The sequence below is a fragment of the Moschus berezovskii genome, chromosome 2, assembly GCF_049115385.1.
Source record: "Moschus berezovskii isolate FMDL1 chromosome 2, NW_MosBer_1.0, whole genome shotgun sequence".
Taxonomy (NCBI): Eukaryota; Metazoa; Chordata; class Mammalia; order Artiodactyla; family Moschidae; genus Moschus; species Moschus berezovskii.
Genome location: NC_142461.1, coordinates 119,807,047 through 119,835,044, shown reverse-complemented (window position 1 = coordinate 119,835,044; position 27,998 = coordinate 119,807,047). Strand labels below are relative to the sequence as shown.

Genomic DNA, 27,998 nt, shown 5'->3' with positions numbered 1-27,998 from the left:
TACAAAACATAATTAAGAAGTCACAAATAATAGTAATGAAAAAACTACACTCCAAGCAGGGTCTAAGTTTTTAATGCTCTACCACTGCTTTAAATAGATATCTCATTTACTATAATCTATTCTTAATGGATGAATTTGATACAAATTTTTTTTTAGTATAAACAAATTGTTGGAATTAAATCAGCAGTTTGGGGGTCTCACTATCAGTATCTAAAAAGAGCTGAATCATCTTAAGATTCACTCTTACTTTTAAGTTGTAAATGGCTGATGTTATATGAGAAAAACAAAACTGGCATTACATGAAAAGCCAGTTCACCACAGCTGGCAGTTCAAATTAAATAAAACTGACAAAACAGTTTAGATAAATACCTAAAGATTAAAACACACTGTCTTAAAGGGCAACATAGTAATCAGGCATAAATAAAGCAGAATAAAAGATGTCAGGGGAAAAAAAAGTATTCTGGTTTCATTAATCCTTTCAGCAAATATTTCATCAAGCATCTAGTATATACCAGGCATCAATGGTGATGCCCCAAGAGATGGGTCATGCCCTATAAAACTTATGTGTGTCTTTTGTCACCATCCTGTACCCAGTCTAACAGGAAATGTGCCACATAACTAGTAATGATTTGCTGGCTACTCTGAACTGAGATTATAATTATAGATTCTACAAAGTGCAATCTGTGTGTGTGCGCACAGAGGTGAGGTGGGAAGTAGCAAGGTGAACAGAAGCAAATTTAACCTTACAGTGATTAAAACAGTAAAGCATCTACTTCCCTACAAATGACTCTGAAATTTTTTGAAATCCCCAATAAATATTTAAATATATAAAGAAATAATTTTTTAAAGTTTCAATGTCTAATATTTAAGGCTAAGTAGACATATAATATCTAATTTAGATATAAAAGGTTTTCATTTGAATCTCCTTGTTTCTCACTAATATCATGGGTTTTAAGAAAAAAGTTTTCAAATCAAATTGCATACATACTCCACATAACTTGGAAACTAAAAAATATGTACATGTACATTTCAAAAAATTTCAGAGTTAACCTGATATCCAAGACATCCAATCATTAAATGATCTTTATAGTACTCTTAACTAATTTGGTTAAAACATCAATAGTTCCCAAAAAATACTAAGAAGAAGAAAAAGTGAAAGATTAATGAATTTCAGCTTTTACTAAAAAAAGTATAATTCCACTAGCCAATTTTAGAAGAGGGTAAAAATAAAACTGAAAGATTATTTTGCAATAATCAAGCACTAATTCAATAATTCAATAGGTAAACTACCTATTTGCAATAATTCAAAGGTAAACTGAAAATTAAGCCTGGGATCTTTTCCTGTCTAAGAATACTACACTTTAATACTAAGTTCAGAAAACCCTAAAGACAAAGGACTGAATATTACATATAAGGAAAGCACATAAAAGCGGAGCATTCTAAGACACATGCCTCCAAATTAAGTGTTCATTTGTTCTCATAAAGAACAGCAAAAAAAAACAAAAAACAAAAAACGGGGTGGGGGAATAAAAGTAAATATTTACATGGAACCCAGATTAAAGATAATGTATATGATATATTTTAACCTCTGAAATTAGGAAGAAAAAAAGAAGACTGGTATCCAGAAAACTGTCAGTTTATTATGTACTTAAAAATGAAAGGAAGAAAATGTAGTCCTGATAAATGGCAATTTCACTATAGTTCTCATCCATCAATCTTATAATCCATCAAACAGACAGACAGAAACCACCCAATCATTATTCAGTTGGTTATAAATGTGAAATGTTTTCTGTTTCTTTATACTAATACAAAACAGTAAGTGACAGGGGGTGGAGTAGAGACAATTTATCAAACAGTTTTGATTAAACACAATTTCCTTTTAAAAACATAGCATGTTTTATACATACACTGTTGCCACTAAATAGCAACATGACTAGCTTTTTTCTACTTCACTTAGCACAACAAACAAACAGTTACAAAATTATCATTAATGAGAAAATACAATAAAAGATTCACTATGTCATGGATATGATTAGAACAGTAAGAACAACATACCAATTTAGCTTTCTCAAACCAACACAACATTTTAAGTTGACTGTCACTTATGAACACAAATTTAATATTTAAAAGAGTACATCAGCAATTGCTTGGAGATACCAGAATTTCAGTTTGACTTTCTCTTGGCATTATGAACTTAAAGCCATACCCAAATTTTGCAGCAATGTCATACACTTGTTTTTCATGTTGAAGAACCTTCTCACGGTCCCCCTCAAACAGTAACGTAGCGACACTTAGCTGATTTGGATCAAATCCTTTAAACTACAAAAGAATATTATTATTACTGATAAGTTTCAGTCTACAAAACAATAAATCAAAATACATTTTGCTCTTTTTTTCTTCTGATCTCAGCTCGAACATACCAGCTCTTCAAAATTTGAGCTTTGGAATTTTATATGTCAATCAAAAAGAAGGCTTAATGTACCTATTTAGGTTATCACAATAGAACAGGACTATGGAAAACCACTTCATTTCAAAGTATGCCGAGGTGTAAATTACAATGATATATTGGTAAGGAAATACAAGAAATAACTTGCAAGAATCATAACTGTACCAAAGAATCATATAAAACTACCAAAATGATAGAACATAATAAAGTATCATTATATTGAGGACGTTTGGTGGCAGGGAAGTAAAAAACCAACAGCATCCTTAAATACCACCAATAACTTCTTTCTAAGTAATATTTTCAAAGGAGATCTTACATCTTCAATTAAAAATACAAAATATCTAAGACTAATCTTAACAGGAAATACATAACTTTGTTAGGAAAACATGTCTAAAAAGGTGAGAGAAACATTCCCAAGCACATAAACTAAGTATTATAAATCAGTCATTCTTGCTCAAATTAATATACAAACTAATGCTGCTGCAATTTAAAAAAATATGTATCAATAAGCTTTCTAAAGTGAGGAAGAGTTTCTAAAATTTTTCTAGGATTATGAACAGGTAGATAATGGTGATAACAAGGAAAATTCTGAAAAATAAGAGGGAAAATTAGATCTACAAAATTAAATTCCCTTAATTTCTCAAGAACAAACACTCATTAAAAAGAATCTAATACATTAGAATGTCATTTTCTTAGATAAGTATGTAATAAAATGTCTTAGACATGGCAAATCAACATAAGAAAAGCAGGGGTAGGTTAGTTAATGGTGTTATAACAACTAGTTAACAATCAGGGGAGCAGGAGATGAAGGTTAATTTAGTTATCACACCATAAAATTGAAGTAAATTCAAATAGTAATAAAGATAATATTTCTTAAAATTCCTAATATAAAAATGTGAGAGAGAGAAGGAAACGGCCTTTATCATAATTCTGGAGGAAGGCAGACTTTTTCTAAGCTTAAGAGTCATTAAACAATCACAGGAAAGATAAAAATTAGAAAATTTTGCACCAAAAAATAAAAAGAAACCTTATTAAAAAGAAGTCATCTGACTGAAAAAACTACTTATAACATTTATGAAAAAGGCATCTAATAATTTCATTATTCAAAAGACACACAGCAAAGCATTAAGCCATCCCCCCCGTAAACAAACAAAAACCCCACAAATCTGCTACCTCTAGCAAAATAACCACATTCAACTAATTCACAAAAAAAATTACGTCTAGGAAATACAGGGAAACAGTCAGTTTCACTGGAGTTTTAAGAAACAACAACTAAAATAAAGTACTATCCTCCCCCTGGATTTACTAAATTTAAAACAAAAGAAAAAATTTCACATGTAACAGCAAGGATGCAACCAAAAAATAGCCAATGTGCATCGCCACTGCTCAAAAGTTTAAAAAAACTGCTTTTATTTCACTTCTAGATATCTACTATGAAGGAAAAAATTCAAACTATAAAGAACACCATATGCATAAAAATTCAATGCAATGTTACTTTCAGGAACTTCAAATCTGAGAAAGATTTCATATTTCCTGAAATTGAATGTGTAATTGAGTTGCTTGATAAATCACATAAATCACAATTATGAAAGGCACACAGCAACATGGAAAAGCATAACAGGTGTGTGTAAGGAAGGGCATGCTACAAACAAAATTAATCAATAACCTAAGCATTAAAAAAAATCCTTACCTTTGTAATATAAAACTTTTTTAATCCATCCAAAAATGATGTAAATATAGAGGAAACCTGAGGTTTAAGTGCATGACCTAATAAGAAAAAAGTTCATATTTTAAATTAAAAGCAAATTAATTTATCTGTTTTTCATAACAGCAAGAAGCTACTTTACCTTAATATCCTAAAAGAAAGTGAACATTTTCATGACTTTAGGTTTTAAAATTTTAACATTGGTATTAAGATCTACATCTCTTATCTTTGTCATTTCTTTCAAAAGTCACAAAGAACTTTTTGTTTACCAAACTCCTTCTTGGGTTTTTTAAAACTCAAATACTACATGTACTTAAAACTACATATAGTTTATCTTTCAATGGTATAGTTTATACATAGCAAATTCACTTCATTAATTTTTATTTCATTAGGAACACCCAACAGTGGCTAGCGCTACTTTTGTTTTTTTTAATTAAGCAGAAACCATTCAGAACTACAAGCAAATATGGAGTTGATGCCAAGTTTAAGGTTGTTTCCTAATTAATTCTTAATTCATCCAGAATTCTTGCATATAACTAGTAATTACTTCCTTAATTACACCCAGATAGCTAAAATTCCCCCAAAAAACATAAATGGTGTCTCAGAGTCTGTTAAATTAACATCGTTGCCTCTGGATTGAGCTTAATTGAGTAAAAGTCTTTTACTGTTTTCTCATTGTTTTCAAAGTAGCAACTTCTTAACTCCCATGACAGTTACATTTAAGAGTCATGCATCTGGCCTTGGTACTATGAGCTCAATTCAGAAAAAATTTGGCATACCATTCACATAAAATTTTTATAAACAATTTTAAAGCCTCTAGTAAATCTAAAATTATTTCCAATTAAAAAGTTTACTTTAAAAAAAGGGCTTTAAGATTTTGGGATTTTATTTTTAAAGTGTGGATACCTTCTATTAAAATAAGTGTAAACAACAACCTACCTGTTTTGAAGGAAAAAAGAGGGAGAGGTGGAGAGATATTTCTGGAGGAAAAACTATCACTTGCCATCTTTGTTTTCCCATTCATCTATTTTTTTTTAAAGTGAGGATCTGAACCTGTAATACTTCTTACATTCTTATACATTATAATAAGAATTTATATTACATAAAAGACCAAGTAACGTAAGTCTTAACCAGAAGCTAAGAATTATATATCAATGCTGTAACTGAACAAAGCAAAAAACAAAAAATGAAGGGCAGATTAGATACAGATCAACCTAGCAATCTTTTTGAGATACTGGATCACAAGAGGTTTGTTTGGGGATTTTGTTTTCTCCTATTGTAATCTACCAGAGATACTCTCTAGTATAACCAGCACTTTTAAAAGATACCATTTCTAGCATGTATAAAGTTAAAGATAACAACAAAATGTGTCCCAAGTGAAATTTATCCTACTTTAACAGCAATTGGAAATAAACATATAAATATAAATGTGTGAGCAAGTGTATCTCCTCCTCATAAAAGACTTCTGGTCTACATACCTTTACAAAATGTATGAAGGTTCCAAACGTTACTACTCTGATACAGAATAATCCTTAAGGGTATATGCTCATCTTATCACACTGCAACTTAAATGCGTAACTTCTATTCGTTAACACTACTGTGAATCAGTCCCATATATCTCTAACAATGAACTGACATGATAGCTTTGAAGCATAATTATTGTAAAAGTGATACTAACTTTTAAGTGGGTCAAGTATTACTATTAATTAAGAGGATATTATCTTTTAGTTAAATTAACTTTGCCTATCAAATTAATTATATCCTAAATATATTCCAGCTATTTTATAGTAAACAAATGAACTAGTTGCTAAATTTACTAGCTGGACAGTTTTGATTAGTGAATTTTGTTATTGTTACAGTGTTAATTAAATAGTTTTTTTTTTTTGTAGAGCACAGGGAACTATATTCAATATCTTGTAGTAACCTATATGGAAAATAATCTAAAAATATGAGTACATATTGTGTACATATAACTAAGCCATTTTTTCTCTATCTGAAATTAACACAATATTGTAAATAAACTATACTTCCATTAAAAATTAGTCTAGCACCATCATTATTACTTCAATTCTGATGGGTTAAACATGATGTATATTTGCCACAGAAGTATTCTGAGTCAATCATTTTTGGTATCTAAACCTTAAGACTTGTGTGTGTTTTGGTTCCAATGTGAATTGTTCATGGCCCTAAAAGGGCTGAGGCAAATATGCATAACCTTCCCTCCCTGTCTCCCAATCCCCACCCCCCTGCTTTAAATAGTTTTAAATATTTAAATTTAAACTTTAAATAGTTTAAATAGTTTTAAAGGATTCAATAAATCCCTGTTTCAAAGAAGTGCTCTGAAGCATTAGAAAAAGTCACAGGCTTTGGAGTCAGAAGATTTGGGTTTAACTCTAGCTCTACCACATGGAACTTGTGGACTATATTCAAAATATCTAGTTTTGAATTGTTTATAAATTGGAAATACAACTTTGAGGGATGGTTGTGTGCTACGGATAATGTGCTTAGTGAAAGTGAAAGTGTTAAGTCACTCAGTCATGTCTGACTCTTTATGACCCCATGGACTGTAGCCCACCAGGCTCTTCTGTTCATGGAATTCTCTAGGCAAGATACTGGAGTGGGTTGCCATTCCCTTCTCTAGGGATCTTCCTGACTCAAGATTGACCCAGGGATCAAACCAGGGGTCTCCTCCATTGCGGGCAGATTCTTTACCATCTGAGCCACCAGAGAAGCCCCTGATAATGTGCTTGCATGTGTGCGTGCTAAGTCACTTCAACCATGTCCAACTCTGTGTGACCCTGTAGACTGCAGCCTGCCAGGCTCCTCTGTCCAAGAGATTCTCCAGGCAAGAATATTGGAGTGGGTTGCCATTTCCTCCTCCAGGGGATCTTCCCAACCCAGGGATCGAACCTGTGTCTCTTACGTCTCCTACAATGGCTTGCATGTTCTTTACCAGCAAGCCACCAGGGAAGCCCCAATAATGTGCTTAGCAGTATACTATATGCTAGTCAAGATTTATTTACTTTCTTTGGCTAATTTGACGATTAAGTCAATCAACATGTAAGTGCCTGTTATGTGATAGATACAGGACACATATAAATGAACAAGAAACAGCTCCTAAATGTGATAAATGTTAGTTCACAGGGAAAATTTGAGGATCATTTCAGTGTACTCAATGATATGCATCATTTCAATATGCTGAAAACATATCATTTCAATATATTGAGTCGTGTCAGGAGAAGGGGTGATAATAAAAATATTAACAATTAATAGTAAGGTTTGTGCTCTGTTAACAACCAATACGGTACAAATACTGACCAGTCAGTCACATGGCTGGTACAAGGTCTTGGACACCCCTTGCTGTGCTAAGAGTTATTCTTTAATTGATTGATCATGAATCCATGGCAAGATATATAGGTGGGAAGGCTTCAGTGAATACTGAGAAATCAGAAAGGTTATAGACAGCAAAGACACATGATCAAATCTGTATTGGTGGCCAAGTAAAGGGGAGAGGGAGAGGAGACACATTAAAGACTAGAGAGGAAGACTGGAGAGGGTAGAACCAATCTTAGAGCATGTTCCTAGGTATAGTTACGAGAAGGTGGAACAGGGATGGCAGACAGCCAGAAGGATCTTTTCTTTGAAACTTTTTAAAAATTGTTATAAGTCCCAGTTATAAATAAAATCTGGCCACATAATTAATTTTACTAAGGTCAATGTCCAAAACAGTTTACTACAATATTAGCATACAAATGGATAATTCAATCTTATGAATCAGACAGACACCTGGTTCTCTTAATACCTAGGTCTCCGAATGCAAGCCAGACACACAGGTAGCTTCAGTCAGTTCAGTCGCTCAGTCGTGTCCGACTCTCCGCGACCCCATGAACCACAGCACGCCAGGCCTCCCTGTCCATCACCAACTCCCAGAGTACACTCAAACTCATGTCCACAGAGTCGGTGATGCCATCCAGCCATCTCATTCTCCGTAGTCCCCTTCTCCTCCCGCCCCCAACCTTTCCCAGCATCAGAGTCTTTTTGAGTGAGTCAACTCTTCGCATGAGGTGGCCAAAGTATTGGAGTTTCAGCTTTAGCATCAGTCCCTCCAATGAACATCCAGGATTGATCTCCTTTAGAATGGACTGGTTGGATCTCCTTGCAGTATTAGGGACTAGTTTTCATTTAATTATTATATAAAATTTCATCATTTATTGGACACATTTATCTTAAACTTTTATTAGTAGTACAGTTATTCTGAAAGAAATTTACTTAAAGAAATGAAAACTGTGACTTAGGAAAGGGGACATACGTATACCTATAACTGACTCATGCTGATACATGGCAGAACCAACACAATATTGTAAAGCAATTATCCTCCAATTTAAAGAAAAAAGAATAAAAAAGAAAGAAAGTTGTGACTTATAATTTTAAAACAAACATTTTCTATGTTATCAATCTGAATTCCTTAGTTCAGTTTCTGTATAATTACAATAATCATTCTTCCCTAAATAAAAATTTAAGCTACTCTTAGACCAAACAAAAGCCTGCCTAACAGCCTCTAGTAATTATTATTGAGCAATCATTCTGGGAATATTTTGAGGGTACTTAAATTCTATAAACTTAAATCCCAAACTAAATTTTATAAATAAACTACATTAGATAAAAAAAATAAATTTCAGCATATAGAAAAACTCAAAAGCAATAAAACTAAAATTGGAAAGATGATAAATTGTGTTAGAAAGTTTAAGACTTTAAGCAAAATAGGAAGAAAGAGAAACACGGTTAACTGTTACTGAATTCTCCACCCAAATATCCCATGGTCACCTTAAACACAACCCATTGTAATGTCTTTTCCCCCAAATCATCATTTCTTCTTCTAGACTATTATTCAACACATCCAATTAATCAATCAATCAGATATCAGGAGTTGCCCTAAAATGCTTCCCTTTATTTAACGTTCCACTTCCAATTGGCAAACTGTTCTTTGGGAAATCTATTCCTTACTCTCCATCTTCATTGCTACTGCCTTAAACAAGCCCCAGCCCTCAATATTTGCCTCTTTAAACCTTTAACCTCCTCCTCCATGCTTGCACCATTCTAATCCATTCTGCATAATGCTAACAGAAAGAGCTTTCTAAGATGTAAAGCTGATTTACTCTATTCCCTCTACAAAGATACCCCTCTGTGGACAAGAGAAAACCCAAATCTATCCTGCAAAGCCCTAGTCTACCCATTCAGCTCTATCTCCTGTAACCAAGCTCACATTAGCCTCTTTTTGAGTCAAACAGAATAATCTGAAGTTCAAACACAGCACTGAAGTTTATATCATATTTTTAGTTGACAAGTCAACAAAAATTCGGTAAGAAAGAAGAGATGGTCACAGGCAAACTTCTATTCAAATTTTAAGATTTAGTTTAAGCATGACTTCTTCAAAAACGTTTTCCCCACTCTCTATCCCAATCTTATGCAAAATCAAGTAGGATCAACCTACTTCATTTGCACCCCAGGGTATTCAGTGCAGACTTCTTTCATATCATCTCTAATACTCCTGCACTTATTCATTTATATAATTATCTGTCCTCATTAGACTGAGAGCGTCCTGAAGGCTAGGAGCTATGACATTTATTTTTCCAGCTCTGCACTGTCTTCTTTCTGGCACATAACTGGTGTTTCATAAATTTTTGTGGCTTAGTGAGCAGATTTTAAAAGCACCATTCCTTACTTACCAAACTGAAACTGCTGGTTGTCCATTAGGCGAATAGATGCAGGAGCACATCTCTGTTTTAAAAAGAAAAACATGTGATACAAAGTTAATATGGTACAGAACCTAAACAGTTAGAAAATAAAGGTCACCTTTTTGTATTTGAGATTAAGAGCTTAATTCCTAAGGATACATATGGGGAAAAAAATCTTAACTTTTTATATAATTTTATGACAACAGATAAAACATCAAATGCTTCTATAAAACATGTGGAGAGGAGAAATCTATGTATATAATGCATATATACATACATATGTTGCCAGATCTTTATTTGCAACATCTGCAAATGCTGAGCAAAGACCTGTGGGAATAGCTATACCTAACAGAAGTATTAGGCTTCAGAGTAGATTATTTTAAAACAAAGTAGAAAATTTGTAAGACTAAAATCAAGCCTAGAGTACTATGCCATTTATGAACTATAATGTGTCATTAGACTCATATACTCTGTTAAAATGAGGAAGATGGTGGTGTTTATGTGAGGCAAACCACTTTAAAAATTTAACTGTGATGTCTTCATAGATAACTCTAGGACCTGTTTCTATTCATTTTAAACAGAAAAACTATCAATGTCCAGAATTCTTTCAAGGTTACCTGGATGAAAACAGCAACAAAATCTGAAGCATAATATTATGTATCTAAGATATCTACACCAGTGTTATGTTAATCTAGAAACACAGTGAAAGCTGCAGGAAAGAGAAATGACAAAAGGAAATATTCATATTAATTCTGTGATGCTATACTACCATACAAACACTAACAAGGTTTAAATTAGCTACAGTTTTCCCACAGAATTAAAGTGAGCTTCACTCTAAACATGATTTTTATATTCTATGCAACTTTTTAATATGGTTAAACTTCCACCAAGAAGCTGCTTTCAGGGACTTCCCTGGTAGTCCACTGGCTAAAACTCAAAGCTCCCAATGCCTGGGGCCTGGGTTTGATTCCAGGTCAGGGAACTAGATCCTGCATCCCACACCTAAGACCCAGGGCAGACAAACAAATAGATACAAGTAAATAAAAATTTTAAAAATGAACTGCTTTCAGACCACAAAATTTTGACTGACAGACTTTTTAAACATTTATCTCCTGAATAACATTTATCAATAAAATTTGTATTAACACAATGTTAAAATTTATGAGAATCACTCGAAAGAACAAAACTTTTATACCTTAACTGTTATAACATTTTTGCTATTATGTGCTTTTAACTGAACGAATACTTAATTTTATAAAACCATTCATAATATATACTTTATTTTACCCAACAAAGTGGTTAGATTCTTATTTTGGACATTGTATAATTTATTTGGACTTCCCTAGTGGCTCAGACGGTGAAGAATCCGCCTACCAATGCATGAGACTTCCCCTATGGCTCAAACAGTAAAGAATTTGCCAGCAATGCAGGAGAAACAGGAGATGCAGGTTCAATCCCTGGGTTGGGAATATCTCCTGGAAGAGGAAATGGCAACCAACTCCAGTATTCTTGCCTGGAAAATCCAATGGACTAAGGAGCCTGGCAATCTATAGTCCATGGGTCGCAAAGAGTTGGACACAACTGAGCATGTGTGCACACATAATTTATTTACTCATCCTTGATAGTAAAGGGATAATATAATCTATATTTTTAAAAAGTCACTGCCAAATCTAACGAAAAATACCAGGTAATTTTATATACTTCAGTTCAGTTCAGTTCAGTCGCTCAGTCGTGTCCGACTCTTTGCGACCCCATGAATCACAGCACGCCAGGCCTCCCTGTCCATTACCAACTCCCGGAGTTCACTCAAACTCATGTCCATTGAGTCGGTGACGCCATCCAGCCATCTCATTCTCTGTCGTCCCCGTCTCCTCCTGCCCCCAATCCCTCCTAGCATCAGAGTCTTTTCCAGTGAGTCAACTCGTCGCATGAGGTGGCCAAAGTATTGCAGTTTCAGCTTCAGTATCAGTCCTTTCAATGAATACCCAGGATTGCATAACAATAACCTATTGCCTTACATTTTATAGAATCCTATTGTGTACAAGCCACTTTCATGTCTTTATTTGATATAAGAAACAATAAATAACCTTGTCAAACTAGCAGAACTTGTATTACCCCCATTTTACAGATGAGAACACAAGAACCACAGGGATTGAAGACTTGCCTGAGGTTAGATGATTGTAAAACAGTAAGGTAGAACTAGGACCAAGATATTCTGACTTCTAGATGAATAATATTTCAAATAAACCACACAGCCTCAAAAAATAAAAAATCACAGGTACACACACTTTCACACACGGAGCTTTAAACTCATACTTGAAACAAAAATTACATGAAAACCCATTTATTTGCTATTTTGCAGTGCTATTAAAAGTATAATATTTATAAAGTAAAAATCCACAATCTGAGTACTTTCAAATCTTGGTATAAAGGTATCTTTGTAGTTGAGTTAATGCTTCTAAAAACATTATCAGTTTCCAAACTACTGAAGGAAATCAATTTTCCTGAAATGTTTTTATTAAAACAGGCACATCAACTTTGAATAAAACAAACAAAGCCTGAGAAGACGAAATTTCTTTTCTTCATAAAAGAAATAGAATATCATTTAACATACAAATTTATATGTTTGGGCTTAAGAACTCCAGTAAAATGTGAAAAAAGAACTCAGTTTTATTAGAAAAAAAAAAACGTTTAAATTCCTACCAATGACCTGTAAGTTCTACCTCTTACTGCCACCCAGATTCTATTCCACCTGTATCTATAGCAGGTGTTATTAATGAAAACACCCCACATAGGCACACATATATCAGAAAATGAAAAAAGGATTAATATATTACATTATAGTAAACTTTAAACAACTAAAATATGATATCATATGCAATGGTACCCCACTCCAGTACTCTTGCCTGGAAAATTCCATGGATGGAGGAGCCTGGTGGGCTGCAGTCCATGGGGTCGCTAAGAGTCAGACACGACTGAGCGACTTCACTTCCCAGGGTCGGGGGAGCCTGGTGGGCTGCTGTCTCTGGGGTCGCACAGAGTCGGCCACGACTGAAGCGACTTAGCAGCAGCAGCAGCAGCAGGCCTTGATGAAATCTTAGTTTGAAAAGACCACCAACAAAATACATTTTGGGGACAATTGGAATAATTGATTATAGAATTAATACTAGATGGGGTTAAGAAATTACTGCTGGACTCACAGATAATAGAGAACAAATTAGTGGTTATCAGCTGGGAGGAGGTGAAACAGAGGTGGAGAAGTGGTAGGTACAAACTACTGGATAAGATAGGTTCAAGGATGCATTGTATAACATGGGAAATATAGCCAATGCTTTGTAATAGCTATAATGGAAAGTAATCTTTAAAAACTATATAGAAATTTTAAAAATAATAAAAAATACAAGGAAAAAATTAATTCTGATTTTCTTAGACATGACAAAATAACACCTTTATTTTCAGAAGACATATGCTAAAGTATTTAGAAGCCAAATATCATAATGCAACTTAATTTCAAATGGTTAGGAAAAAACACATAAATATATAAAACAGAGCAAAAAGTTGGTAATTTTTGCATATATTAGATGAATATACAGATAATCACAGTACTATTCTTTCAAAGTTTCTGTATGCTTAAAATTTTCAAATTAAAAAGTTGAAAAAAAAATAGTACAAAACTTGCTTCAGGGTACTTGCTACATATAGCAACTGATATTCAATTATAATAAACATGATTTTAACTTTACAGCTGAGTCATATAAACTAGTCAGTCATCCACTGTTCCTATTCATACTGAAGCAATACTATCCAAATACAGACTAATACTATCCAAAAGAATAAAAAGCTAAAGAAAGCTTTTTGAATCTAGATGATAAATACTAAATTCAATCTCAACACTTTTAAAAAAGAAAAATTATCAAAATCAAACCAACAGCTTTATTAAATCTCATGTTTTAACAGTGGCACATTTTTTAAAAAGTCAGTGAATAGAGTTTTTCAGTTGTCACAAGTAAATTCTTTTAAGCAAAGACTACTCAGAGGACTCCCTGTGGCTCAGAGGTTAAAGCGTCTGCCTGCAATCGGGAGACCTGGGTTCGATCCCTGGGTCAGAAAGTTCCCCTGGAGAAAGAAATGGCAACCCACCCGAGTATTCTTGCCTGGAGAATCCCATGGACAAAGGAGCCTGGTGGGCTACAGTCCACGGGGTCACAAAGAGTCGGACACGACTGAGCGACTTCACTTGCACTCAGATTAAAACATAGCAAGACTACTTTAGATTCTCTGGCAATTGATAATTTGTAAATCACTGTTCAGCATTCTAAAACTACAAAGGAGGAAAAGTTTCTTAGAATTTTAAGTCAAAACATTTTAAATCATGACATCCTAATTAAACAGGAGTCCCTGTAATCAAAAGAGCAAAACAGTATTACTATTCTTAAAGAACAACATGTAAGGTGAGTTACTATATCTATAGTTAAGACTGGATTATGTTTTAATTGCTATACAATTACTTTGGTAAGTTAAGAAAAACTCAAAACATCTCCTTTAAAAGTTAAAGACATCATAAATTCTAAGAATTTGAGCTCTAAGTTCACACTTTTGCTATTCAATTACACTCTGCTAGAATATTCCATAGACGAGGAAAGAAGAAAAGGCGTCCTTGAGTTAAAGTGACCCCTAGTGGTAGGTGATCAGAACTAACCTGAGAGGGAAGTAACTAATGATGGGAGACTCTTGAGAGTCCCTTGGACTGCAAGGAGATCCAACCAGTCCATTCTAAAGGAGATCAATCCTGGGTGTTCATTGGAAGGACTGATGCTAAAGCTGAAACTGCAATACTTTGACCACCTCATGCGACGAGTTGACTCACTGGAAAAGACTCTGATGCTGGGAAAGGTTGGGGGCGGGAGGAGAAGGGGACGACAGAGAATGAGATGGCTGGATGGCATCACCGACTCGATGGACATGAGTTTGAGTGAATTCCGGGAGTTGGTGATGGACAGGGAGGCCTGGCGTGCTGTGATTCATGAGGTCGCGGAGAGTCGGACATGACTGAGCGACTGAACTGAATGATACATTCCAGAGAAGGCAATGGCACCCCACTCCAGTGCTCTTGCCTGGAAAATCCCATGGATGGAGGTGCCTGGTGGGCTGCAGTCCGTGGGGTCGCTAAGGGTCGGACATGACTGAGCGACTTCACTTTCACTTTTCACTTTCATGCACTGGAGAAGGAAATGGCTCAGGGCATTTAAGGAACACTCAAAAACTGCTTACTTGAAGAGGAGTTAATGAAATAACTGATGTCACCTTTATTATGATAAACGTGCTCTGACTAAAATCTCTCATGACACCTGTTGTTGTTGTTCTGTCGCTAAGTCGTGCCCGACTCTTTGTGACCCCACAGACTGCATGCAGCATGCCAGGCTTCCCTGTCCTTCACCATCTCCGGGAGTTTGCTCAAACTCAAGTCTATGACACCTGATCTGTACATTATACTTAGTAAATAGTCTAAAAAGGTACAAGAAACCTAGTATGGACTAAAAGGAAATATCACTATCTTTGTTGTATCTAAGCAAAGAAGAAATAACTTGACTTCAGAGCATGGGTATAAGATTGACTAAGTCCAGTTGCTGGCCACTTCTTCCCTTTAATGATGCTACAACCATGAATTTATTTGAATATATAACTTGAAAAATAAAAAACCAACCACTCTAATCTTATTTAACAGAATTCCCGACAACTTAAAAAGCAACCTCTTTCTCAATCTAACCATTTTTTTCTGAAAAACAGTCCCTATAAGAAATACATCAAAAGTTTTCTGCAAATTTTGTTTTCAAGAAACTAAGTCATATTTCTTCCTTGTCACAGGGAAAAACAGAACTTGCACTTCAGATGAGACATTCTGTTAGAAGAGGTATCTTAGTTTACTGCTGCTGCTGCTAAGTCACTTCAGTCGTGTCCGACTCTGTGTGACCCCATAGACGGAAGCCCACCAGGCTCCCCCGTCCCTGGGATTCTCCAGGCAAGAACAGTGGAGTGGGTTGCCATTTCCTTCTCCGATGTGTGAAAGTGAAAAGTGAAAGTGAAGTCGCTCAGTCGTGTCCGACCCTTAGTGACCCCACAGACTGCAGCCTACCAGGCTCCTCCATCCATGGGATTTTCTAGGCAATAGTACTGGAGTGGCTTGCCATTGCCTTCTCTGATCTTAGTTTACTAGTTATCAGCTAAAGAAATTCAGTATTAACACATTTCATTTGTCTACATGATTTCTTCATAAACTATAAAACACTGGTATCTAGGTTAAAAAATCAATCCTTTGAACTGAAAAGGTTTTTTCCTCCAAGGAGTAAATCAAACAAACGTTCAGTATAGACTCTAGAATGGCCCAAGTTCCTGAGCCCTAAAACTATTCTGGAGATAGTCTACTAATCCACACTATATCAGAAGTTAATGCTTCAATACCAAACTTCTTGAACACAGCTATAGAAAAATTTAAGCACAGAAAATTTTATCAAATACAAAAAATTTTACTTTTGGTGACTATTACAAGACAGGAACTATGTCTGTTTAATTTACATATCAACTGTACTGTGTTAGATATAAAGTTAAAAGCATACTCTCTCACAGAAAAACTCACAATAAAATAATTAATATTAATTTAAATAATATATTGGGAAGATCCCCTGGAAAAGGAAACAGCAATCCACTCCAGTATTCTTGCCTGGAGAATCCAATGGACAGAGGAGCCTGGTGGGCTACAGTCCATGGGTCACATAATCGGATATGACTGAAGTGACTTCGCATGCATATAATCAATATATTAATTTTTATAAGTTCAAACAAGGATATATAAAGAAGAGAATTCTCTTAAAGACAAATTCTTAGGTATAAAAGCTTAAAATGTAGACCAAATTATTTCTTCCCCTGACTAATATATCAGAATTGACAGCACAGATGAAACCACACAATATTTAAGGCCACTGGTAAACTGGTTAGTCCTGTTGGAAATGATATACAGGCTTACAGCTAAGAGTCTACATTGTAAACAAGAACTCTTTTAACAAGAGAATTATCTCTTGGTTTTAAAGAATGAAACAAATATATAATGCAAGATAGATATTTCCTTCCACTTAATTAAGGGAAAGGCCAAAAGTTAATGCCAAACAGTCTCCTAGTGGTAACTTTACATCTGCAGTTTAGCAACAGTGTAGTGATTACAGCATGTCTCATAATTATCCTCAAATTTGATACATTTTGCTGGATCACACAGTAAAGACTCCAGTTAACCAAGCATTTTGCTAAGTTCTTCTCTCTGCTTCAGAAGGACAAAAACATGACATCAAAAAAATGATTTAATGTAACAATCTTATTTTCTATATGTAACTATCTTGCAAGAAGTATCACTGAATATAAATAAACTTTAAATGTTTTACAATGTTAAGTGCTGAACCTAACTCCTTTCAATTTATTTGAACCCTGACAGGATAAATCAAGCTGAAAATAGAACAATTCAGAATTTAACAGTCTGAAGTGTTAGAAATGAATGATGTATATCTTATGAAATTACAGTATAAATGCACTAGAAAAAATACTATCAGTTTAAAATTGTTTAAAATTAAAGTGATGGTAGGTAAAAAACTCCACTCATCCTCAAAAGGGGGAAAAAAAAAAGTCGCCTTTTAATCTATATTTCTAAAAACCTAGTTCTGATACCAAGAAATACAGCTTTCAGAGGAATTCCTACTAATCCATGCACACATACACAATGTTTCCTCATAATGAAACAAACTGGTCCTCTCTCAATATCATGGGGTATGCTTAAATTTTTATTGGCAGGGGATGGGGGAAGATCCCAAACTTTAAAAATTGCTTTTGAACTTGTTTCAACACTCAGTGTTCCCTTCACATCTTGTAAAAAGATACTTGACATTTTAACAGAAAAATATCACATGACACTAATATTCTGGTTAAAAAACACAACTTTCCCCCCTTGAGAGGCTACTGTAGGAAATCTACTCTCTGAGAAAATCGTAAAAGCCACTTACCCATCTACTGAGTAAAGCTGGAGATTCTACTGGACTGCCACTTATGAGGCAGAATCACATTAACCTTACCCTAAATCTTCCTTTCTAGCTCCTCACAAGGCACTGAAGTACTGCAAGAGGGCAGTTCCTCCCATGGACAAAGATCAGATGAGCAACCTTAATAGAATCCTGCTGCTGCCAGTATAAAGTTGCTTAATTCATTTCCTTCAGTAAGAATCGTGATAAAAAACATACACAGAGCCCACTTTGCAATTTGTGAACAATCATGTCCACTCCTTTCCAAAAGATACTCATCCAAAATACAGTTTCCCATTTGAAATGCAACTTGAGTCTGCAAACAACGCAAAAATGGAAATGCTATGAAATGACAGTGAGGAATTACAAGCAGCCAACTCATTATTCAATCAAGAATTTGGCACAATTGTAAACCATGTACCATCTATTTTAATGGATCTTAGTTCTCTTGCTATCAACTGAACTTCCCAATCACAAATTGAACAACGACTACTGCCAAAACCTGATAATTTTCTCACTTTTTCTGTGTGAAAATACTGTTACAAAGCAGGGCAGCATACAGTACTATTCTTGACACATGCAGTTTTCATACTCTATAAACTAATATAAAATGTGTGTACCATAATACATTTACTCATTTCCAGGAAAGGCAGAAAGATATTAATGTCCCTCTATACGTGCAGTATAACAAGAGTAAAAATGCAGGTTCCCCAAATAGTGGAGTATCTCCAAATCCCACTGACTATTCTTAGCCATTGTTTCATTCATAAGAGCAATATTTCAGAATGAAATATCTATCTAGGCTTTTCAATCAGTTTCAAGTAAGGCAAGCTTTCCAGTTACATAGTATTTTTGTCTCTAAAAATTGTCTACTACTAATTATACAGAACAAAATTATTAAAACTTAAGAGTGGAAAGAACATTTCAATCATCCGTCACTTTATTTATCCCAAGATATATATACATATATCCAATATAGTTTTCTGTAGTGAATTTAGATTATGGTCATATTGTGAATATCCAAGCAATTTTTTTTTTAAAGAGCAATTTTTATTGACTTACTCAACAATGAAGAAAATCTCACCACCTGCCTTTTATTAGCACAAGTGGCTCTTATCTGTTACTTTCTATCAGGAGCATATTAAATTGTAACAAAAACTGCATCAAATTGCACCAACTATTTGTGTTTAACTAACTTCCAATTTTAGTGAAATTAAAAATTCAGAATTTTGACAAATTTGTACACCATTTCTCATTAATGAAACCTAAGACAGAATTACATTCGAGTATTTGTAATATGGAAAAGCAATAGAGCACTCAAGCATACAATGTGTCTACTTCTATTCCAAAGATCATATAACAACACTTCAAGTCTATTAAATCTGTGTTCTGCAGAGTGGAGACATTGTGAGGGGTGGAGCTGGCCAACACAGATGGAGTGTAACCTCACTAAAATCTTTTATTGAAAATACAAAAAAATTCGACTAGTTTCATAAATTCTATAATTATTTTTAAAAATCTAATTTGCCATTCATAGTTATTTTACCAGAAAAAAAAGTAGGCAACAGGCAACAATGGTCAGTTAAAAACATATCACTGAAAATCTGAATGAGAAAGACAATACAAACTGTATCTTTAATAATAAAGCTCTTCTTGGAGGAGATATAGTCAAGCTTGACTAAGATGAAAAGTAAATATAAATAAAAGTACTTAACACAAGATTAAACTACAGTACAAAGTAAAATCATTAGAATAAAAAAAAATCTCACTAAGGAAGATCTTAAATTAATCAGAAAATATAGCCTATTTATGGAAAACATTTTATTTTTATTTTAAATGGTGACTTTATGGTTATTTTCTTAAAAATAAAGAAAAACAAAAACCCCTAGTTTCCCATTCTTCTAGGTATGAATTCACAAGCAAAAAAACCATAAGGCTCTTCAAGTACTTCTTTTGCTTCTTAATAACTGGGGTATCTTAAATTTAAAGATGGCCTTGGCCTTTAAGTGATGGAAGGTTTTAGCAGCAAGTTATCAGAACATAGAACTTTCCTGCTCAGTGCTTAAATATTTATTCTTAAACTTACTTCCACTCCTCTATAATTCCACTTATAATCAATATTATTGCCATCTCATTATTTTAGTAAACATAGCATAATACTTAACATATTTTAGCTCTCTAACCATAACATAATATCCTTGAAGTCTGAATGAATTAGGAGCTCTTATGTAAGCATTTCAACAACATTCACCTCTATGCTACACCACCAAAGTAACCTGCTACAAGTTCAAGAATGTTCACTCCAGGACTATACATACTTCTTTTAAAACTCTCCCTTCACCTAAGGGTAAGACAACCAAGATTAAGGGGCCTATGGCTAATTCTTGATGAGAGAAAAAGCAATCCAATGACAAGCAACTGAAGTTACCTGGGATTGTAAAAATTACCCTTGTCAGCTGTTAGATTAGGTGATCATACAGCTGGACTTTTTAAAGTGGGAAAGTCTAAGAATGACTGTCTCAGAGGGCAAGATGGAGTGAATGGAAAAAGAACTCTGGCAATGGGAGATATGGGGGAGATCTGACATGTGTTTAACTTATTTTATTTCTTTAAAACATTAAAAGTGGTTTGGTTCTCTTGGGATGATAGGAAGGTAAGGCCCAGTACCTTATGAAGTCCACAATGAATATGGAGCACTTGCCAGATACCATTCCATTTCCTCATCAGATCCTCCCTCCATCCTATTCTGGATACCAGGAAGCTGATCTATATATATGGGTCACATAAGAGAGCTCCCTTGCACTCAAAATTCACGTGGGTATAGCTGATGGGAAGTATTAAAGAATTCTATGAGTTCAGAGAAAGCAAGAAGAGGCTGGACCTTCTCCCTGATGGGAAATGTTGAAATAAAATCTTTTCACAAATCATTATAGCTCAAACCATTAACTAAATATCTAAAGAAATGCAAGAATTTCCAAAATGATACACAGAACTAAACATAGAAATAAAATTACTTGGCATTGTTTACTCTTTTTAAAACAATATATTCCTTTTTTCAAAAAAGGAGAAAGTGGGAATTCTTCTTAGCTGATATCTAAATATGTTATATTCCGATATATTATACTATATGATGTTACTTAATTTAAGATACAGCTTAGGTAATATTATACACAAGTAAGGCCTAGTAGCAGTACATTCTAAGAACTGATGAAGTCTGATTACTTATATTTAATTTCTATATTTGGGGCCATTGATATTCAGCCATTTAATTTCAATAAATATCTTAATTTATGAAAAACGCAACATTACTTCAATTAGTCACAAAATATCTTACCCAAAAATAACCTGAGAAAACATTCAATAAAAGGCAGAATCATTTGAAGCCATCAACCCAGGTACATACCTTACCTTGGCTTAAAATCAAATGGCATTCTTTAAATCAAGAAATAGGTGTATAATTACTGAAAGAAATAGCAACTGAACTGAAAGGAATGATTTTACAACATTACCTTTCCATACAGAACTGGGTAAAAAACCACAAATATAACACAACTACATATGAAGATTATGTGTGACATATCAAAATCAATTATGCAATAGAATTTTTAAAATATAAATGTATATGGGTGGGGTTTTGTTTTTGTTTTTACCTGTTTTGCAATTTCTCTTAAACAGGCTACTCCTTGTTCAAAATTAGGGAAAGCTACTGAGCCATACTTTTGGTATTCAGGAATTGGTCTGATTTTTATTGTAGCTTCTGTTATCACACCAAGAGTTCCTGAAAAAGAAGGGGGAATATCCAATATATCACATGCCAATTTTCTAAATCATATTTAAAATTATTTTATCTATTTATTCTAATAATTTATTATAGTACTCGTATTTAAATCTATTTAATCTATTCTATGTGGGGAATAATGGCTACTCAAGTCTTCCTAGAAAAACAACTAAGCAAATTTTATAATTTCTTAAAAGAGGTCTTTGGAATACATTTTTCTTAGTTATGTATAAATATTTTAAAACATTTTAAGGTAACCTTTCTCATTAATTTTAAATAGTTTTTAAAGTATAACAACCTGTTAAAATTTTTTAAAAAATCTTAAAAGCAACAGGTTTGCATACCTCATATGCATTCAAATAAAGGTATATTTTTATATCTGAGCCTAATTTTATTATGACAATTTACTGGGGCAAAAAGAACTTAATTTTCTATGAGAATTTAAGATGACATTTTCTATGTCATTTAAGATGACAGAAGAAATTAGACTATCACACTTTGCCTTTTTTTTCCTAAGAATTCATAGAAAGAAAAGACAAAGACAGTATTCAGATGTCCTAAGAAGAAACAAAAACCCCAAATATTTCAGAGACAAAAGAGTTATCAGTTATCATAAATAGCTAGCACAAGAGGACCATTAATGAAACAGATGTTCTTTTCTTTATCACACAGAGGAGTGGAGGACAAATCAGAGAGGAAAAAAACAAGTTAAATGTAACTATATGATTTAAACATCTATGCTAAAACATTTGAAGAACCATGGCTAAAAATAATGTATCCAAAAAGTCAAGCTTTTCAAATCAGTGCTTTCTAATGTACAAATGATATAAATTATTCCTAATAATAGTAAGTAAATTCTCTGAGAATCATGAAACAAATAACAAAAGGGAAATCTGAAATTGTAGAACTTAATTATAACAATAGAAATGTTAAAAAATCACAAAAAACAATGATTCCAATAAATTTATAATATACCTAAAATATCAATACATAATACAAGATTAAAAACTACTATGAATCCACAAAAAGTAAACTATATTATACCACATTATGCTTGTCACACATACAAATGATTTCCTACTCAGACAGCAAATACAAACCTATTTTGATTTGTAAATTACAACAGCTCTGCAAGATTGGCCTGTTTAATACCTGAATTAAAAATACATATGATCTCACTTTTACGTGAAATCTAATAAAAATAAACAATAAATATACGGCAAACTTATAGCAAAAGACATCAGATTTGTGGTTACCGAGGGCAAGGGAAGGAAGAATTGAAGTGGTCAAAAGGTACAAAGTTCCAGTTATAAGATAAATAAGTATCAGGGATGTAATGTACAACCTAAGGACCACAGTTAACACTGATGGATGATATACAGGAGAGCTGTTAAGAAAGTAGATTCTCAGAGTTATTACCAGGACAAGTTGTTTTTCCTTTTCTTTTTATTGTATCTATACGAGATGATGGATGTTAACTAAATCTACTGTGGTAATCATATGACAATACATGTAAATCAAACCATCATGCTGTACACTTTAAACTTATACAGAGATATATGTCAATTATTGTTCAGTAAAACCAGGGGGAACAGTGGGAAGAACCTCTCCTAAGCTCAGAAAAAAATCTCAAACACTATCCCTAGGAACTATCCCTTCTAAGGGACACATTTTAAATGGGTAAATTTTGTAAAATTTAAACGGGTAAAATATGTAAATTCTATCTTAATAAAACAAAGGAAACTTCAGAGTTACCTTTTTAAACAAGGAGCTATGAGCCATACATTTTACAAATAGGGTTACTTTTAAATAGATATCTTAGACCACAGAGAGAATCTAAAAGAACTTCTAAACCTATGCCAGAATGGAGGCAGGAGGCTGACAGGCAGACTATTAGTACCATGCTGTCTCCTCACCCAGCAACATAGAATTATCTATTACATCTATTCTTTCTTACGAAGACAAGTAGTATTACTCTAACTTTTAAAGTTGCTAATTTTTCTACCACTATTCTGACACCATCCCTAAGCTTATTTTTAATTCTTTCTACTCTTTCGAACTTTCAGAAGTTCTTGGTAGTCTTAAAATTAATACCTCACGCTGAAAGTTATTTCTACAAATAAACTGAAACTTTTCAGACATAAATTCCTAAAGACATGAATCATCCTTTCTATTTATTCTAACCTATCCACAGACTACATAAAACTTTAATAAATACTTGCTCAAACTCAAAAGTGACCAGGTTAAAATTCATTAAGGAAAAGGTCAGTATAAGCCTTGATTTCAGACAGGTAAATTTCTCCATTTAAAACTAAAGTCAAAACTCCCAACTTTTTACAAAATATTTCTTTACATTTCAGAAATAAATCTCTTTTTAAATATTTCTATAAATTATTGCATATAATATAACCTAAATATAATCCAAAGAAAAAAATTAAACCATTTAAAAGCCAATCAATGAGGATCTGCCTAAATAGAACAGAGTACATTCCAGGAATGGCGTATCAGGTAGCTGATGAAAAGAATGCTGCTGCTGCTGCTGCTGCTGCTAAGTCACTTCAGTTATGTCCAACTCTGTGCCACCCCATAGATGACAGCCCACCAGGCTCCCCCGTCCCTGGGATTCTCCAGGCAAGAATACTGGAGTGGGTTGCCATTTGCTTCTCCAATGCATGAAAGTGAAAAGTGAAAGGGAAGTTGCTCAGTCGTGTCCGACTCTTCGCGACCCCATGGACTGCAGCCTACCAGGCTCCTCTGTCCATGGGATTTTTCAGGCAAGAGCACTGAAGTGGGGTGCCATTGCCTTCTCCAGATGAAAAGAATGAAGTGCTTCTAAATGCAATGGTTTGGAGTGAGCTCTATAAAATTCAGCACAAAGCAAAGAGTAGTAAACTCCCATTTGTGCTTTTAGAAACATATACATATATGCTTATATATAGCAAAAGTGTTTACTCTGGGCAAGGGAGATGCCTAAAAGACAAGGATAGAAGGCTGATTTTTCCCTATACATCATTTAGTACCTTTTGAATTTTGCACACGTATGTACATATCTTAACTTTGTACATGTAATTACTTGCTCAAAAAGTTTACACACACACATAAAACATTAGCAAACTTTCTTTAAAATTCTAATTTTACATCAAAATTCTAAGGTATTAGATAAGGAGTGACCATGCCCTAAATTTCTGTACAGTATTGCCTCGTATGTACAGTAGGTACTCTAAAGCAATAAAACCCACTGTAACACTAAGTAAGATTAAAAAATAAAAATTAGTAAAATGAGACTTTGCACTGTTGCAAGATTAATGAAATGACCAAGGCACATTTGTGCAACTATTTAGCTATGAGTTCTGCAGCAGTAGGTGGGGGTGGAGGGGGTCCCCACTTTAAAAGGAAACTCCATCCAAGTCTCAAATGCACTCTGACTCAGGGCAGTTTTTCCACACAGATCTATATTCAAATTAATCCAATCACAAAAGTTTACATCTAAATTCACTTCATCAAAAGGTTCATTTCTGTTAGATTTATTGATTATTTTATTGAGCTTTATTATTTATTGATTCTTTTGCTCTGGGAATTTTATGTCAGTGGAGTGATATAAAACTACTTAAGAATACCTATCACTTGATTATTTGCACATTATACTAATATTTTATACCCACTTTACATAATCGTAAACAACTCCATAGCAAAGTGACATCATAGATGTCATTCACTTTTCTTCTTCAATAAAAATATGCTGCTGTAAATTTAAGAATTTTCTGTTTTACAGTTTCAAATATAATGCTCTTAAGAAAACTGAAAGCTTCAAATACTATCTAATAAAAATGCAAGTATTTGCTTGAAGTATATAAAATCTTTCATAATTTGAAAATATACCTTCAGATGACTTCAGGGCTGAGAAAAATGGTAGTCATTTGATTCTGAATCTACTCCTCCCCACTCCCAACATGAAAATCAATAAGGAAAACAAAGAAAACCACACAGGACACACACTTCATTATTAAAAGGAGACAAAAGATACTATGACCTTCAAATTATTCATAAATAGAGATAAAATGTAAACATTCCAACAGACCTTTTACAATCTCCCAGCTGCTACAAGTAGAAAGTGAGAAGGGGTGAGGAGTGGTGGCTGAGGAGGGCCAGAAGACTCAAGAAAGACTTCTTAGGAAAGACTCCTTAAGGCTCCTTGAAGAAGAATAAAAGCGGCAGGGGACTTACAGGAGGCAGACACAAATTCAACCCCAGACAGAAAAAGTGCAACAACAAACCCGAAATACTATATAAATCTTGGTAATCTAATCTGTAACCCTGGAGGGGTTTGAAGATGGAACCAGAAATGACACCCTTGGAGAAGTAGGGGAAGTATTTTGAAAGAAGCATCAACTTAGAGTAGTGTAGTACTCCTTGGAGACAAGGTAGTGAAGGGAAAGACTAAAATTAGGAGAAAAATTAAAGATCTGAAAGAAATAAAAAACACAAGATATGTCACGGCTTCCCCCACCAAAAACACCACCAATCATGAAGCAAACAGTACAAAAGAGAGTGTAACTGACAGAACAGAACACTCTCAAACTAGGAATCCTTTCCAAGCAATAAACAGGAACAGAAAAAAGCAAACCAAATCCAAATAAAACTACTACAAAAGGTCAGAAAATGAAAATAAAAGCTTTGCCACTGATGAAAAGCCCCTCCAATAAAACAAACAATGATCCTGGAGAAAAACATAACACAACTTTTCAAACTCAATTCAATACTGTCAAATAAGCATTTAAGGATATGAAAAAAATGCTTGAATTAGAAATATAAACACTAAAAACATAAATGGCCAAAAAACAAGAAGAAATGAAATAAAAGATGACCGAACTCAGGGGAGAAACAGAACAGCGACAAAAATGAAGACTAGGTTACAAGGAGGAGAAACAACAGATTAAAATGAAAATTTAATAGAGGGCATTGAAGAAAAGCAAGAAAATAACCAAGTGAATGAAAATGATATTAAGAAAGAAGTCAACGGAAAAAGTTTGAGAAATCATGGCTGAAATGGCCAAATAAGCAAAGAAAGTCAGACAAACATATAATTGGTATCCTGCAAAAGAAAAACTAAAACAGTGCAGGGAAGGGGGAAATGTGCTCCAAAATCCTACTACTCAACACTACAATCCCCAAAAAACCTTTAGAGAAATAAAAGAAGACCAGAATATACACACGGAAAGGGTCCCCTGGATACCAGAGCAAAAGTAAAATAAACTTTAACGAAAAAAACAAAACATTTTCAGTGCCTTCCAGGCAAAAAGGCAAGAGAACTGGTATCAGATTCCTCAAAACAGCACAGAAAACTAAAGCAACAGTGGTATAGTATTTAAACAAGGAAAGAAAGTGTGAGCCATGAAAGTCACTCAAGCTGTCATGCAAGTATCAAGGCCATAGAAAATAGTTTAGAATATTCCAGAACTCATGGGATATACAAATGTGCCTTTCCTGAGGAAATCTACTAAAAGATGAGCTTTATTTAACCAAAAGATGAAGTAAAGTGACACAGAAGGACCGATAGTAAGCATTTCATCCATTTCATTTTAGAGCAAAGACTAAAACAAGGGTGGGCAATGAGTTAAAAAATAAAAATGTGCTTTTAAGCCATTTTTCAAATAAAAGTGCAAGTCATTATAAATTACTAGTAAATTCCATATATAGGAAAAGAATAAAAAACATTTCAAATGCTTTATTATATTTTTAATTATATTGATCAATTTATATAAAACGGGAGGAAGCTGCTTATCCAAAAAAGCATTATGAAAAATTCATAACACAAAACAAGACAAAAACATTAAACTTAACTTGGTTAGTCACATGTGGAACTTAGTAGGATAGGGGGAAATAGGTTTTTTATAATAGTAATGCTTTCAAGGTTGTCATCAAATGACTTCCCTCATGGCTCAGACTGTAAAGAATCTGCCTGCAATGTAGGAGACTGGGTTTGATCCCTGGAGAAGGGATCTGGAGATCTGGAGAAGCGAATGACAACCCACTTCAGAATTCCTGCTTGGAGAATTCCATGGACAGAGGAGCCTGGTGGGCCATAGTCCATGGGGTCGCAAAGAGTCAGACACAACTGAGCAACTAACACAAACATAATGCTTTCAAGGCTGTCATCAAATGATTTAACTACAGCAAAAGAAAACACTTTCAAAGCTCAAGGAAAAGTGTATGATTCAAATTTAAGGCAGGAGGTTATTAGATAGTTCAAAATAGCAGAAAAAACAGTATTGTTAAA

General features: G+C 33.9%; 1 protein-coding gene across 2 annotated transcripts in view; it reads right to left on the bottom strand.

The window, feature by feature from the left end:
- AGPS (alkylglycerone phosphate synthase) overlaps positions 1-27,998 on the bottom strand; it is a 134,084-nt gene that overhangs the window by 38,946 nt on the left and 67,140 nt on the right. For both annotated transcript variants that reach the window (XM_088830350.1, XM_055398610.2), the window contains exons 11-14: positions 21,594-21,721; positions 9,878-9,929; positions 4,137-4,213; positions 2,207-2,319 (exon numbers count right to left, since the gene is read on the bottom strand). In XM_088830350.1, the coding sequence (XP_088686476.1) occupies positions 2,207-2,319; positions 4,137-4,213; positions 9,878-9,929; positions 21,594-21,721 (370 nt within the window). The remainder of the gene's footprint in view (positions 1-2,206; positions 2,320-4,136; positions 4,214-9,877; positions 9,930-21,593; positions 21,722-27,998) is intronic.